Raw genomic sequence first — 14,848 nt, forward strand, 5'->3', positions numbered from 1 at the left:
CTGAGCTGGGTACAGTGACTGAGTGCAGGCTGTCCCCTGAGCTGGGTACACTGACTGAGTGCAGGCTGTCCCCTGAGCTGGGTACACTGACTGAGTGCAGGCTGCCCCTGAGCTGGGTACAGTGACTGAGTGCAGGCTGCCCCCTGAGCTGGACACAGTGACTGAGTGCAGGCTGCCCCTGAGCTGAGCACACTGACTGAGTGCAGGCTGTCCCTGAGCTGGCTGTGAAGGGGCACGTTGCTCTGTGTGTTTACGATGCTATGCCGCCATGCCTCCCGTTCCCAGGCGGGGCCAGCCCAGGAGTGACAGCGCTCAGTGTGGCCGCCCGCGGCCTCCGTCGCAGCTGACTCGCTGTCACAGACCGTGCGCTCCGCCCTGAGCCGGGGACACGGCGGCTGTTACGTAGCTGGGCGGCCCGGGAAGGGGTGTGGACAGAGGCCCAGGCAGGGGAGAGAGAGACGGAGGAGGAAGATGGACAGAGCGGCTCCCAGCCAGCCCGAGTAGGAGATTCCTGTAACGGACACACAGCGAGGGCAGCTCGCCCACCTAGGCCCGGGCACCATGGACATCAACGAGCAGGTAACAGCACCTAGCTCCAGGGCTCGGCACACACAGGCTGGCTGAGGGTCATGGGAGCGGCACTGAACCGACAGCTGGAGGGGCTGCAAGGGGCCCCCAGGCTGGCTCTGCGTGGCCCCCTGGCTAGCTCTGCGTGGCCCCCAGGCTGGCTCTGCGTGGCCCCCAGGCTGGCTCTGCGTGGCCCCCAGACATGCTCTGTGTGGCCCCTAGCCTTGTTGCATTGTGGCCTGATTGAACCAAATAACTGGCCCCTCTGCTAACAGCACATCATGGGATATGTAGTCTGTTTGAAACTAGAGTGCTAACAGTTAGCTGTCAGTGTATTAAGATTTCCTCCTTGCCATTTTCACTCGTCTGATCCTACCTTTTATTCTTAATAAAGTAAAGCGTGGTAGTTAAATAATCAATGCATGGTCTTTATGAAGTACCAACATGTACTGCAGAGATGTATAATGGATAATGAAAGCATGCAGGTATTTGGTGGCCACTTGTTCTGGTATACATGAATATAAGAAAAGGAGATCCTCCTTCATTGGCGTGACTCTCCTGCGTGACATAATACAGGGTTATTTGTGGATTGTCAGGAATACTTACAGTGTGTGTTGTGCAGTAAAGTGGACTCGTAACGCCACCCACCGCTAACAAAAAAAAAAAATTGAGTATTTCATAAAGATTAATTAATTCTTCATTAAATACTCATGTTGAATGTGTTAGAATTTCACGAAACTCCAACGCAGTCAGAAGGTGTCATAAGACAAAGTAGGGACTGCTTTGTCATATGCATTTTTCCAACTCTTGATAAAAATGGCAGCCCCCTCTATCAAATTTTGTCAATTTCCAGCGTATACTTTGTTCGGTTTATTACAAGGAGGGAGCTACCGGCGTGCAGCTCCCTCCTTGTAATATGTAACTATAGAAGCGGCAGGGAGCAGTGCTCCCCACCACTTCATAAGCCCCCCAGGTCCCCCCTCACTCTATGGGGGTCAATATGACCCCCATAATAGCACAAGGGAGATTAAAATCTCCCCAATGCCCCTACTCGCTATATCGCGAGTAGGGGCATGTCCACTAAACAGTGAGCAGCCTGTGGCTGCTCACTGTAAAAAAAAAACAAAAAAACAGGGTAATAAGGGGGGGGACGGGGGACCTACTGTCCTCCCCCGCCGGCCCCCACCCCTGGACGGCGGGTGGGGGCCATAATGGGAATGGGGGGGGACCTACTGTCCTCCCCTCAGGCCCCCACCCCTGAGCGGCGGGTGGGGGCCATAATGAATGGTAATAGGGGGGGGGGAGGGACCTACTGTCCTCCCCCCCGGCCCCCACCCCTGGGCGGCGGCCATAATAATAATAAGGGGGGGACCTACTGTCCTCCAGCCCCCGGCCCCCACCCCTGGGCGGCGGGTGGGGGCCATAATAGTAATAAGGGGGGGGGTCTACTGTCCTCTTCCCCCCCCCCCGGCCCCCACCCCTGGGCGGCGGGTGGGGGCCATAACGATAATGGGGGGGGACCTACTGTCCTCCCCCCGCCCCCGCCCCCGCCCCCGGGCGCCCAGTGGGGGCACTAAGTAAATTCCCCCCCCCATCAAGGTGACTAGGGGTGCCCAAGCCCCTAGTCACCCACCCCCCACCCAAATAAAAATGCCCCTACCTACCCCCCTCACCCTAAAAAATAGTGAGGGGGGGAATAAAATTGCTAACCTGTGAAGTAAAATTAAACTTACCATTCGACGTCTTCTTTTTTCTAAAATCTTCATTTTTCAGCCCCCAAAAAGGCCAAATAAAAAACCATGATAGCCGTCGAACTAAAAATAAAATAAAAAACCCGAGCGCAAAAAAAAAATAACCCGACGAAAAAGAAAAAACCCGAGCGCACAAAAAATAATCCATCTTCACCCATGGAGGGCTCCGCGCAGACTGAGTTCCGCAGGGCGGGGCAAGGCTTATAAAGCCTTGCCCCGCCCTGCAATTAGCCTAAGAACACTCTGATTGGTGGGTTTAAGCCAATCAGAGTGCTCTGTGTCATTTTACAAGCGTGGGAAAGTTCTTTGGAATTTCCCCACGCTTGTAAAATGACACAGAACACTGTGATTGGATGGATTTCAAGCCGTCCAATCACAGTGCTCTGTGTCATTTTACAAGCGTGGGAAAATTCCAAAGAACTTTCCCACGCTTGTAAAATGACACAGAGCACTGTGATTGGATGGATTTCAAGCCGTCCAATCACAGTGCTCTGTGTCATTTTACAAGCGTGGGAAAATTCCAAAGAACTTTCCCACGCTTGTAAAATGACACAGAGCACTGTGATTGGATGGATTTCAAGCCATCCAATCACAGTGCTCTGTGTCATTTTACAAGCGTGGGAAAATTCCAAAGAACTTTCCCACGCTTGTAAAATGACAGAGCACTGTGATTGGATGGCTTGAAATCCATCCAATCACAGTGCTCTGTGTCATTTTACAAGCGTGGGAAAATTCCAAAGAACTTCCCCACGCTTGTAAAATGACACAGAGCACTGTGATTGGATGGCTTGAAATCCATCCAATCACAGTGCTCTGTGTCATTTTACAAGCGTGGGAAAATTCCAAAGAACTTTCCCACGCTTGTAAAATGACACAGAACACTGTGATTGGATGGATTTCAAGCCGTCCAATCACAGTGCTCTGTGTCATTTTACAAGCGTGGGAAAATTCCAAAGAACTTTCCCACGCTTGTAAAATGACACAGAGCACTGTGATTGGATGGATTTCAAGCCATCCAATCACAGTGCTCTGTGTCATTTTACAAGCGTGGGAAAATTCCAAAGAACTTTCCCACGCTTGTAAAATGACAGAGCACTGTGATTGGATGGCTTGAAATCCATCCAATCACAGTGCTCTGTGTCATTTTACAAGCGTGGGAAAATTCCAAAGAACTTTCCCACGCTTGTAAAATGACACAGAACACTGTGATTGGATGGATTTCAAGCCGTCCAATCACAGTGCTCTGTGTCATTTTACAAGCGTGGGAAAATTCCAAAGAACTTTCCCACGCTTGTAAAATGACAAAGAGCACTCTGATTGGCTTAAACCCACCAATCAGAGTGTTCTTAGGCTAATTGCAGGGCGGGGCAAGGCTTTATAAGCCTTGCCCCGCCCTGCGGAGCTCAGTCTGCGCGGAGCCCTCCATGGGTGAAGATGGATTATTTTTTTGTGCGCTCGGGTTTTTTATTTTATTTTTAGTTCGACGGCTATCATGGTTTTTTATTTGGCCTTTTTGGGGGCTGAAAAATTAAGATTTTAGAAAAAAGAAGACGTCGAATGGTAAGTTTAATTTTACTTTACAGGTTAGCAATGAGGGGGGTAGGTAGGGGCATTTTTTATTTGGGTGGGGGGTGGGTGACTAGGGGCTTGGGCACCCCTAGTCACCTTGATGGGGGGGGGGGGGGAATTTACTTAGTGCCGCCGCCCAGGGGTGGGGGCCGGGGGAGGGGAGGAGAGGACAGTAGGTCCCCCCCCTTAATACTATTATGGCCCCCACCCGCCGCCCAGGGGTGGGGGCCGGGGGGGGGCAGTAGGTCCCCCCCCCCTTATTACTATGATGGCCCCCACCCGCCGCCCAGGGGTGGGGGCCGGGGGGGGGGCAGTAGGTCCCCCCCCCCCCTTATTACTATGATGGCCCCCACCCGCCGCCCAGGGGTGGGGGCCGGGGGGGGAGGACAGTAGGTCCCCCTCCCCCTTATTACTATGATGGCCCCCACCCGCCGCCCAGGGGTGGGGGCCGGGGAGGGGGAGGACAGTAGGTGTCCCCCCCCCCCTTATTACTATGATGGCCCCCACCCGCCGCCCAGGGGTGGGGGCCGGGGGAAGGAGGACAGTAGGTCCCCCCCCCCCTACTACTATTATGGCCCCCACCCGCCGCCCAGGGGTGGGGGCCGGGGGGGGGAGGACAGTAGGTCCCCCCCCCCCCCTTATTACTATGATGGCCCCCACCCGCCGCCCAGGGGTGGGGGCCGGGGGGGGGGAGGACAGTAGGTCCCCCCCCCCCCCCCTTATTACTATGATGGCCCCCACCCGCCGCCCAGGGGTGGGGGCCGGGGGGGGGAGGACAGTAGGTCCCCCCCCCCTTATTGCTATGATGGCCCCCACCCGCCGCCCAGGGGTGGGGGCCGGGGGGGAGGACGGTAGGTCCCCCCCCCCCTTATTACTATGATGGCCCCCACCCGCCGCCCAGGGGTGGGGGCCGGGGGGGAGGACGGTAGGTCCCCCCCCCTTATTACTATGATGGCCCCCACCCGCCGCCCAGGGGTGGGGGCCGGGGGGGAGGACGATAGGTCCCCCCCCCCCTTATTACTATGATGGCCCCCACCCGCCGCCCAGGGGTGGGGGCCGGGGGGGAGGACGATAGGTCCCCCCCCCCTTATTACTATGATGGCCCCCACCCGCCGCCCAGGGGTGGGGGCCGGGGGGGGGGGAGGACAGTAGGTCCCCCCCCCCTACTACTATTATGGCCCCCACCCGCCGCCCAGGAGTGGGGGCCGGGGGGGAGGACAGTAGGTCGTCCCCCCCCCCCCTCATTATCTTTATGGCCCCCATACATTTTTCGTTCTGCTGTTTTAGTCAAACATTTAGATTTTTATGTTTGCGGTTATTTACTAAAGGGTGAATCATTGACAATTCAAAGTAATTTTCAAATTTAGGCACATTTTAATTCCTAAGAACTCTGGACAGAGAGTTCGGGTTTTGATCTGCATTCTTCGTGCTCTGTCGCTATGTAAAAATAATAAATGTACAACTTTCAGTTCTAAGCTGACAGCAGGAAGTCAGCAATGCATTCTGTCACTTCTGGCCTGAATTGCTTTGCTGTCTGGAACAGGTGACAGGAGTTGCCAGGTGCATAGTTGAGTGGAAGTTCCATACCTCTACCTGTTTCTCTAGCTCTGGAACTAGATGTTTTATACACAGGCATTCTTCTACTTATTCATCTACTAGCACAATGTGTAAATTAAATAATTTGAAGAGTTAAACAGAATTCTGACATGTGATGCATGCCAGAGTCCACTATAAATTGTCACCCCCATATGTCTTGATTGATGTATTATTTTACTTGCTTTATAACTGCTCTGTCAGCGGAGCATTTTACCATTTTCTTTTCGGTTCATGACAATTTATTCATGTTGAGGGTGAGCTGTTAGTGACCCAGAAAGTTAAATCATGGAAGTTTATAGGCAGGAATGATAATATGCTTGCTGACCCGAATCCACCAACTCCTGCAGCCGAATGAAATATCGAATAGGGTGTATTTCGATACACCTCAAACAATGAGATTTGTTTAACTTTTAACTTGATTCTTTCATTTTTTATTTATTTTTTTGCCTTAGGTATTTATTTTGCTCATGCATTTTGATTCTGATAGGTTTCTGAATTGCCAAGCTTTGATGTTTTTTCTCATGCATTTTGATTCTGATAGGTTTCTGAATTGCCAAGCTTTGATGTTTTTTTGGTTTTTTTTTTGTTTCTGGGTAAAATTCATATACACAGAATTATTCTTTATGCTCCAAATTTTTGCAAATTAAATCCAAATGCAAAACTGAGGCAAAATATATTTGGACAACATGGGATTGTAAATTATTCCCCATTATGATTTGAGTTGTAAACATTCACACCAGGGAAATTGTTGCAGGTGATGCCTCTATTATGTTAACTTCAGAATGTATTTGTTTTTATGGGCAAACAAGAATTTTATTACACTCAGTTTGATATCTCCAACATAAGCACATAAGTAAACAGAATATTTAATCTCTTAAAGTGGCACTGTTATGTTTTGTTGTCTTTCCCTTTCAGTGTTTCTTTCCTTATACATCTTGTATCTTAATGATTATTTCCTGGTTCTTGATTTCAATACCTGGGCAACTCCATTTTGTTCTTCTATGTCCATGATGTCTGCAGTTTGCGCTTTTGTGGGATTGTTTTGACGGATGGATTATGGGTAATTCAGTTTAGCAAATAAATTAATAGAACTTTACTTTAGCTCTGCACATTGCAAAAAGTTGCCATAGACCATGCTCTGCGGTAGTTCTTACGTCTTCTTATGCATTACTTAAACACAAACTCAAAATTTGGAAATTAAAAATAAAAAGTAATAAAACCAATCAAGGGACAGCAACTTGCTGTATTTTTGAATATACCCCATAGTTCTGAAAGATGTTAAAGGGACACCGGATACACTGTAAGCCCCACAGCTTTATGTAGTGGTTATGGTTAGAGTTTGTAGGTGCTGTTCCATTTGTGGTTTGACAAAATTGGGACTTTTCCCTGCATTGGAGGGTGAATGCAGTTTAAGGTTTTTCCCAAAAAAGTCTGTGAGGAGGGTCTCCTGCAACGTGGGGTCAATGGAGGACCCATGGATATAGTTGAGGTGTTATCCATGAGAGAGAGTATAATGTCCAGCCCTGAATGGTGGTTTGGGAAGCCCCAAGGTGTTGAGCAAAGCTGGGACATCCATAATAAAATTAATGCATGCCATTGTGTTGCCTTTTAGCCATTAGGTCAAAAAGAAATGCTGGCGTTTTGGGAAGACAATAGATCTGTGACTAACGTAAAGGGACACTCCACTGCCCAAATACAAAATAAATACAAATCACTGTTTAGTAGATCTAGTCCAGATGACAACATGCATTTTTTTACATGTAAAAAATCTTTTGAAAAACCTGCATTTTTCTTGTATGCTACTTTTGCAAGCCCTCCCCTACTAACCCCGCCCAGACTTCTGTCTCTGTCCAATCACAGATTTCCCAATGGATCTCAATAAGTAGTCTTTGCAAGGCAGGTGCACTGGGCAATTGCCTGTCTATTGAATTTAGCTCCACTGAACTAAACAAACCAGGACGTAGCAGGACCCGTTGTCTGCTTGAATGCCAGGGAGTGTAACCGGGTTAATTTCAATCTGCACCTTTTGCAAAATGAAAAAAAGAGGACACATTCTTTACACATAAAGCTTTTCAGCTAGCTAAAGCACTTTAGGGGTTTGGAGTGTCCTTTTAAGAGCTCTGCGGTCATGTATAGTGATTCTAGAGAGGTCTTTGTATAATTCAACATAATGTCCGTGGAACTGCCAAGTCCTTGCTGCTCTGGCACTTTGCATGACATCTTCCATTAAACCAATGTCCAACAGATGGCAGATTTTATCCCTCAAAGGTGCAGAAGCGGGGGAATGTGGGCACAAATCACTATGTGCTCTGTCCATTACATCTTGGGGGGTGCCCTAAAACATGGTTGAAGAGAGCAGTTAGGGTGTCCCTGATGTCTTCCCCGCCATCCACCTCTGCAATACCACTCACCCTGATATTGTTTCTGCATTGTCTATTTTTAATTTTTACCAGCTGGTACCACATGCCAAATATGTGGAAGGGCTGCTGCTGCATTGTGGAGGTAATTTGTAGTACATTCTGTGAGTGTTTCTGAGTGTTGGGACTCTGTGGCCTGCATCCGAGCCTCTAGAGTAGTGAGGGACTGGTGGAAATCTGCTAACTCCATTCTAAAGACTTGTTTCGACTTCTTTAATTAGGATATTACAACCTTCTCGCTTGTGCAAGGAAGCAAACAGGGTGTACCAATCAGGCGACATGCTTGCAGGCTCGGAAATTGTGTAAACGTGTCCCCGGCTGCCAGAGACTGAGGATCCTGGTGGGGATGGCGCCATGATGTCAGTGTCAGCCCCGACTCAAGCATGGCTAAAGTACGCGTGTAGGTGCAGATCGAGGAGGGAGACTCGAGTGCGTCTGGACCGTACCATGACTGCAATAATGATGCTTATATAGCCTTCTGATACCATGGGCGGCGGAGCCCAAAGACTAAGCATCCATCAAAGTTCAGTGCCAGGCCATACTGAGCTAGTGTAGTTAAGGTGTCAAACTCGTGTATGAGGTAAAGACCTCATATCCTCTAGATTGTTAGCTCCTTTAAGTAGGGTCCTCATCAACCTATTGTTACTGTAACATAATAATGTAATATCCCATTTTAAAAGGAAGTGTCAGGCTTGTTGTGCGTAGTGGCTAATGGCCTCCCCTTTGTCTGCCACACATTTAGGTCCTAGGGCTATATGGTAGTCTTGGCTGCATCTCGCTCATTGTGTACTGGTCCAAGCTGAGTCATTGATCTTTCAATGCATCCCCTGTTAAAAATCAGGTTTATTGTCAAAATTTAAATACTTTCAGCTGTTTGCAATGAACATATTAAACAAAAGCAATTGATATAGCTCAAAACAATGAATGCTTCAAGTGGTTCCCCCAAATTCAACTAAAAATGCAACTTATAACGACTCCTCCAGCCTCAAAATGATTCAACCCCCCCGAATAGAATCCCTCACAACAGCACAAATATGCAAAACAGGTGTTGTCTCAAGCACACCCGATGCAATAAAGGGCTTCATTAGTTGCACCAGGTATGCTTGAGCTGGAACACTTGAAATACCTGAACTAGCTAGGGGTTTGTTGAGTGTCACGTTTTACTGCATGTTAGAAATATGGCCAAGTCAATTGTCCACAAAGTAAAGAGATCATTGCCTTTCACAAACAAGGAACAGGATACAAAAAGATGGTGAAGGCACTGAATGTTCCTAGAGACACCGTTGGAAGTATAATTAACAAGTTCAAAGTGGAAGGAACAGTGGTTACAGGGCAGAAAAAAAGTAGCTATCAATGGCTGCAACCAGATTTCTGAGAAGGCATATTGTGAAAAACCCTAGAGTGACTGCAAAAGACACAGTAAGGTGCATACTAAACGCAGAAGCTTTCTATGCCAGAACTCCAAGATGTACAACACTACCGACCCGGAAACACAAGAAAAGTTGACTCCAATATGCTCAAAATCATATAAATAAAACACTGAAGTTTTGGCATTCTGTTTTGTGGAGCGATAAAACAAAACTGAAACTTTTCGGCACAATGGATCAACTGTATGTCTGGTGGAAGAAGAATGAAGCATACGTTGAAAAAGAACACTCTGCCTACAGTTACCCCTGGTGGTGCTCCGGGGCTGCATTACATCCTATGGCACTGGAAACCTGCAGCACGTGGAATGCAAAATTAAATTAAATTAAAGTATCAGGAAATTCTTGGAGAAAGCGTCATGTCATCTGTGAGGAAGCTGAAGTTTGGTGTCATTGGACCTTCCCACAAGACAATGATTGCAAGCATTTCTGAAAATCCACCAAGGCTTAGTTGCAGAAATAGTCCTGGAAAATTCTACAGTGGCCATCAGCCACCTGACTTAAACCCCATAGAAAATATCTGGTAGGATTTGATTAAGCAGACCCAAGGGTATTACTGAACTGGAGGCATTTTCAGTTGTATTTGGGGAAACCATTTGTAGCGTTCGTTCAGATATTTCAATTGCTTTTATTTGATTTGTTCATTGTAAACAGCTGAAAGTCTTTAAATTTGCGACAATAAACCGGATTTTCAATGGGGTTAAATAATCTTTATTACAACTGTACATGTCTGATTTCCTATACTTTGTGTGTATTGCAGACTTTTGTTTTACTGTAAGAGAGAAAGGATAGACAGAGTATATGTAATGTCATTTTTGGGGTAGTTCATATACATAGTCTTCACATATTGTGTAGTGTGGTGTGACTGGTTAATAAAGCATCAGGATTTTTTTCTTTAAACTTAGAAAGATTATAGAGATTCCATTGTAGTTTTTAAATCGCAATCTCTTTCAAGTAAATATTCTGCATGCTGTCCTGTTTGACAGCATGGGTGTCATACCTTCATCATTGCTCATTTTAGAAACTGTATGCTATAATTAAAATCTAAAAATATAATTCCCATTTATTACATTTGTGGCTTATGTCCTTTTTCTAATGAAAGGAATGTGTAGTAAGAATGTGTTTTTTTTTATTTTTTTTATTTTATTTTTTACACACTACAATGTAAAATATAGCATAATTGTATTGTGTTTTTAGAACTTCTGCTTAAAGCAGCTTTGTCACCTCTGGCCACTTCTTGAGTATTTTATAAAGATAAAATATTTATGAAAATTCTTGTCCCAACCCAATCAAAAGGTTTAAACAAACCAGGGACTATTTTGTCTTCTGGTAAAGCCCAAGGTTGACAAAAGGTAGAGTTACTACTATCCACTTACCGTATGTCAGTTAGCACAGTAGTTGCTAGTGACAGCTGGGTGGGGAGCAGCATGTTCTCAAGCATTGCACAAACTAGTCTGTGGACCACAGTTTCGAGAAGTAACACGTGATCCCCGCAGATGGAATGCTGGGAGCTGAAGAATGCAGATGGCGTCTCAAAGGGAGACCTGCAGGTAAGTATAGCTACCTTGAACTTCACACATAAGCTACCACACATTAGCGGGCAAGTCATCTTTGCAATTATGCAAAATATGCAATTGTCTCAAATTTAAAAGACCTGTTTTAAGTGCTGCTGGATAGGATAAAACACAAATCCTTGTAAATAAACATATACATTCCATTTATTCCCAATTTGTTTTGTATTTTTTCCCCTCGTGCCCTATTTCCCAATCTCTTCGTTCAAAACTGTTTGAATTCCAACATCCATCAAGTCAGTCGTAGATGTTACTGTTATATTTAGGGATCGACCGATATTGATTTTTTTATTTAATTTTATTTTATTTTTAGAGCCGATACCGATAGTCTGTGAACTTTCAGGCCGATAGCTTACCGATATTCTGTACATTTACCGTTTTGAGAATAAAAAAATATTTTTGCAAATCTTTTTTTTTCTTCTTTTTATTAAGTGGTGAATGCACAAAATATATTATGTTTTCAAGAATATTTGTGTGTGTGTGTGTAGTGGATGCAGTGAGAGTATTTGATTAGTAAATGCAGTGTTTGTGTAGTATGTTTGTGTGTAAATATGTGCGGTAGGAAGTCTCCCCCCTCCTTTTTCCTTAATGGTCCTCTCCCTCATCTTTTAGTGCCCACCTCTACCCCAGTGTTTATTTTCCCTTCCCTGTACCTTAGTGCCCTCCCTTAATGTTTGTTCCTCTCCCCCCCCCCCCCGTCCCATAGTTCTTTCCTCCCCCTCCCCTGCCCCATAGTTTTTTCTTTCCCCCTCCTCTGTCCCATAGTGTTCTTTCCTCCCCCTTACTCCCCTGTCCCCCTTACTCCCCTGTCCCATAGTGTAACTTCCCTCTGTCTTGTCTCCCGCTCAGTAAGCACTTCCTTTCAGTCCGTCCGGGTACAGGAAACATAAATTCCTGTACCGCGGTGCGTACTGCTCCGCTCGGCCACGCTACAGAGTGCCTGGCAGGAGGGAGCGCTGTGCGCCCACTTCCTGTCGGTCACTCCAATCTAGCACCTCCCCGGGCCGGTGCACCCTAAGGCGGCTGCTTGTGCCGCCTTATGGACGCGCCGGCCCACCTCATTACCGGTGATTATCGGCTGATACTTACTAAAAATCTGAATATCGGCCGATAATATCGGCAAAACCGATAATCTGTCGATCAAATTGTCCTGGCTGAATGCTCTGCTAGTAAACAATTAGCTACATCCTTTTTCTTATCATCTGTTCCAGCTTTTCATGATGATGTACAGAAGTAGAAGTTTATTGCACAAATAATTCTATTACTAATATACTTATTGTTCAAGTTTCCAACCATATGCATATTATAATTTGTTAAAAACACACCATGATCAGGCACTAGCAAGATTAAATGCCGTGTCGTTTTCTGAACTAGCTATAGCTAACAAGGCAAGAATGCATGATCCCATGAAAGACCACACACAGGTTGTGTTTGCAGCACAAACAACAATTTGCATAGGTGAGCAGTGATTGTCTGAATAATCTTCATCTACTTCCTCGTTGCAACTAAATGAGTGGCAGCAGAGATTCGTCAAAGTGGACAAATTTATTTGTAATTTTTATTTATTTTCTATTAATTATTTGTAAAAGCATAATGGACAGAAAAATAGGGGCTTACTAGTATTCATTAAAAAGTTTAAAGGGACACTATAGGCACCCAGACCATTTAAGCTTATTGAAGTGGTCTGGGTGCACAGTACAAGCACCCTTAATCCTGCAAAGCTAATTATTGCAGTTTTTTTTATAAACTGCTATAATTAGCTTTGTGGGGTAACTTCACCTCAAATGGCTGTCTACCAGGCAACCACTAGAGCAGTGATGGCGAACCTTTTTGAGCCTGAGTGCCCAAACTGCAATACATGCCAACGTTTTTTTCCTCAAAGTGCCAACATGGCAATTAAACCTGAATACTGAGGTTTAAGTTTAGAAAAAACAACTCGTACAGTTGTCCGAACTAATTAACATATTTTGTTTTAAAAGAACACAACAACAGAGCGTTTTAATGATACAAATTTTAAATAATTATATAAATAATAGCTAACATTAAGCTTATTTTTATTAGTATCTCCAACAAATGCCATACATACATACAATACATACACACAGACTGCTGAATACAGTCAGACTGCTGAACACATTCACACACCGACTGCTGAATACATGCGCACAGACCGCCGAGTACACACACCCACACACATTCTGCATTAAGGGGTGCAGTGTATGTGTGGGGCTGGTAAAGATACATAAAAAAAAATACATACAATCTTTATTCCACCCCTTTCTTCTTACCTTTGATGAAGGAGGGGGGAGACACAGCCAGCCCTGGTGGTCTGGTGGTAAGTATGTGTCTGGCTGCAGCTCTCCTGTCCTCCTGCGCAATGCTGTGTGGAACGTTGCTATGGGAATGCGTAGCAACGCTCCACAATGCCTGCTCGCTGGAGGAGAGCTGCTTCCTAGATCCGTCCCCCTGCCTCCAGGTCCTCCCGACACGAAAGCAGAGTAGTCGCCTGCCGTTTTGGGCGGGCTGATGCCTACTCTGCTTTGCTGCTGACCTGCGCCAGCGCGCCCACTGGCGACCATTGGTCACGTGCCCACAGAGAGAGGGCAACAGCTCTGGACATTCCTGCAGTCAGCATGCCAATTGCACGCTCCCTCAAAACTTGCGGCATCTGTGGCATTGTGCTGTGTGATAAAACTGCACATTTTAGAGTGGCCTTTGTATTGTGGCCAGCCCAAGGCACACCTGTGCAATAATAATGCTGTCTAATCAGCATCTTGATATGCCACACCTGTGAGGTGGATGGATTATCTCAGCAAAGGAGCAGTGCTCACTAACACAGATTTAGACATATTTGAGAGAAATAGGCCTTTGTGTACATAGAAAAAGTCTTAGATCTTTGCGTTCAGCTCATGAAAAATGGGGGCAAAACCAAAAGTGTTGCGTTTATAATTTTGTTCAGTGTATGTGTCCTGCCTGTTTGTATGCCAAACCTATCCACGTTCTTGTAGTTTATCTGATAAAAACAAAACATAAGTTTTACATAATTATAACTGGTACATGTTTTAAGGCCAAATGTGTCAGAAATGTTGTACTTAAAAACTGCTGTTGTATTATATTACTAGGATGCCATATTTATTTAAAAAAAAAAAATTGTAGGTATGAGAAAATATTTGACATACAGTCATTATTTCATTAACTTGATGATTTATTTAGACAGACCCAAAGATATGTGGAGTGGACTGTTTCATAAGCATGTCTATAAATACTGGCGTTTAAATGAAGCAGCTAAGTGACAATAAACAAAAGCATTTTTATGCAAATATACAGTAGAGCAATTTAGAGACCAAACAAGCCTGTTCCTGTTAGTGTCATCTTCGTCCCGCAGCTGGTAACGAAGACAGAAGCTGTTTAATAAAAGACAAAGACATTTTAGTTGGTGATGTTTAGAACAAAGATTTAAAAAAAAAAAAAAAAAGTGTATACTTTTCAAGTTACACAATAACAAGTCCAGTTATTAAGATTACATTTATTTGACTCGATTTATGACAGTTGTGAATGGGAGGTAGATACATAAAATGCCTGGTATGGTGCACTTGGTTTTTGCATTCTAGTATGTGATCATTAGAGTTTTCATTGAATGTCCATTAGACACATAATCATTAAATAGCTAATTATGGTGAACCACTAAAGGTAAATGAAACATTAGCTCATTTTTAGGCTTTTTTTTTTTTTTGCTGTTCTGTTTTATCTTAACTTCTGGCAATTACTGCATATGCACCCTTTCTCCTTAATGCTTCTCTATAAGACAAGTCTTCATGATACTAAAAAGTATTAAAAGGAACAATTTGGAAACTACAAGCCTGCATAAAAATAAGTGCTGACTTCCCATTTAATAAGTGCATAATATTTATTATTCATGCATTTTATTCGTTTTTTTTAGATTTAGGAACATT

At 45.1% G+C, this 14,848-nt stretch overlaps 1 protein-coding gene across 2 annotated transcripts in view; it reads left to right on the plus strand.

Moving 5' to 3' along the window:
• Positions 1–307: 307 nt before the first annotated feature.
• Positions 308–14,848, plus strand: part of SECISBP2L (SECIS binding protein 2 like) — a 56,248-nt gene continuing 41,707 nt past the window's right edge. The window contains exon 1 of one of the 2 annotated variants that reach the window (XM_063449024.1): positions 308–579. In XM_063449024.1, coding sequence (XP_063305094.1) covers positions 562–579 — 18 coding nt within the window. In that variant the 5' untranslated portion in view covers positions 308–561. The remainder of the gene's footprint in view (positions 580–14,848) is intronic. The other variant, XM_063449023.1, reaches the window with a different exon arrangement.

This window comes from Pelobates fuscus, chromosome 3, assembly GCF_036172605.1.
Source record: "Pelobates fuscus isolate aPelFus1 chromosome 3, aPelFus1.pri, whole genome shotgun sequence".
Taxonomy (NCBI): domain Eukaryota; kingdom Metazoa; phylum Chordata; class Amphibia; order Anura; family Pelobatidae; genus Pelobates; species Pelobates fuscus.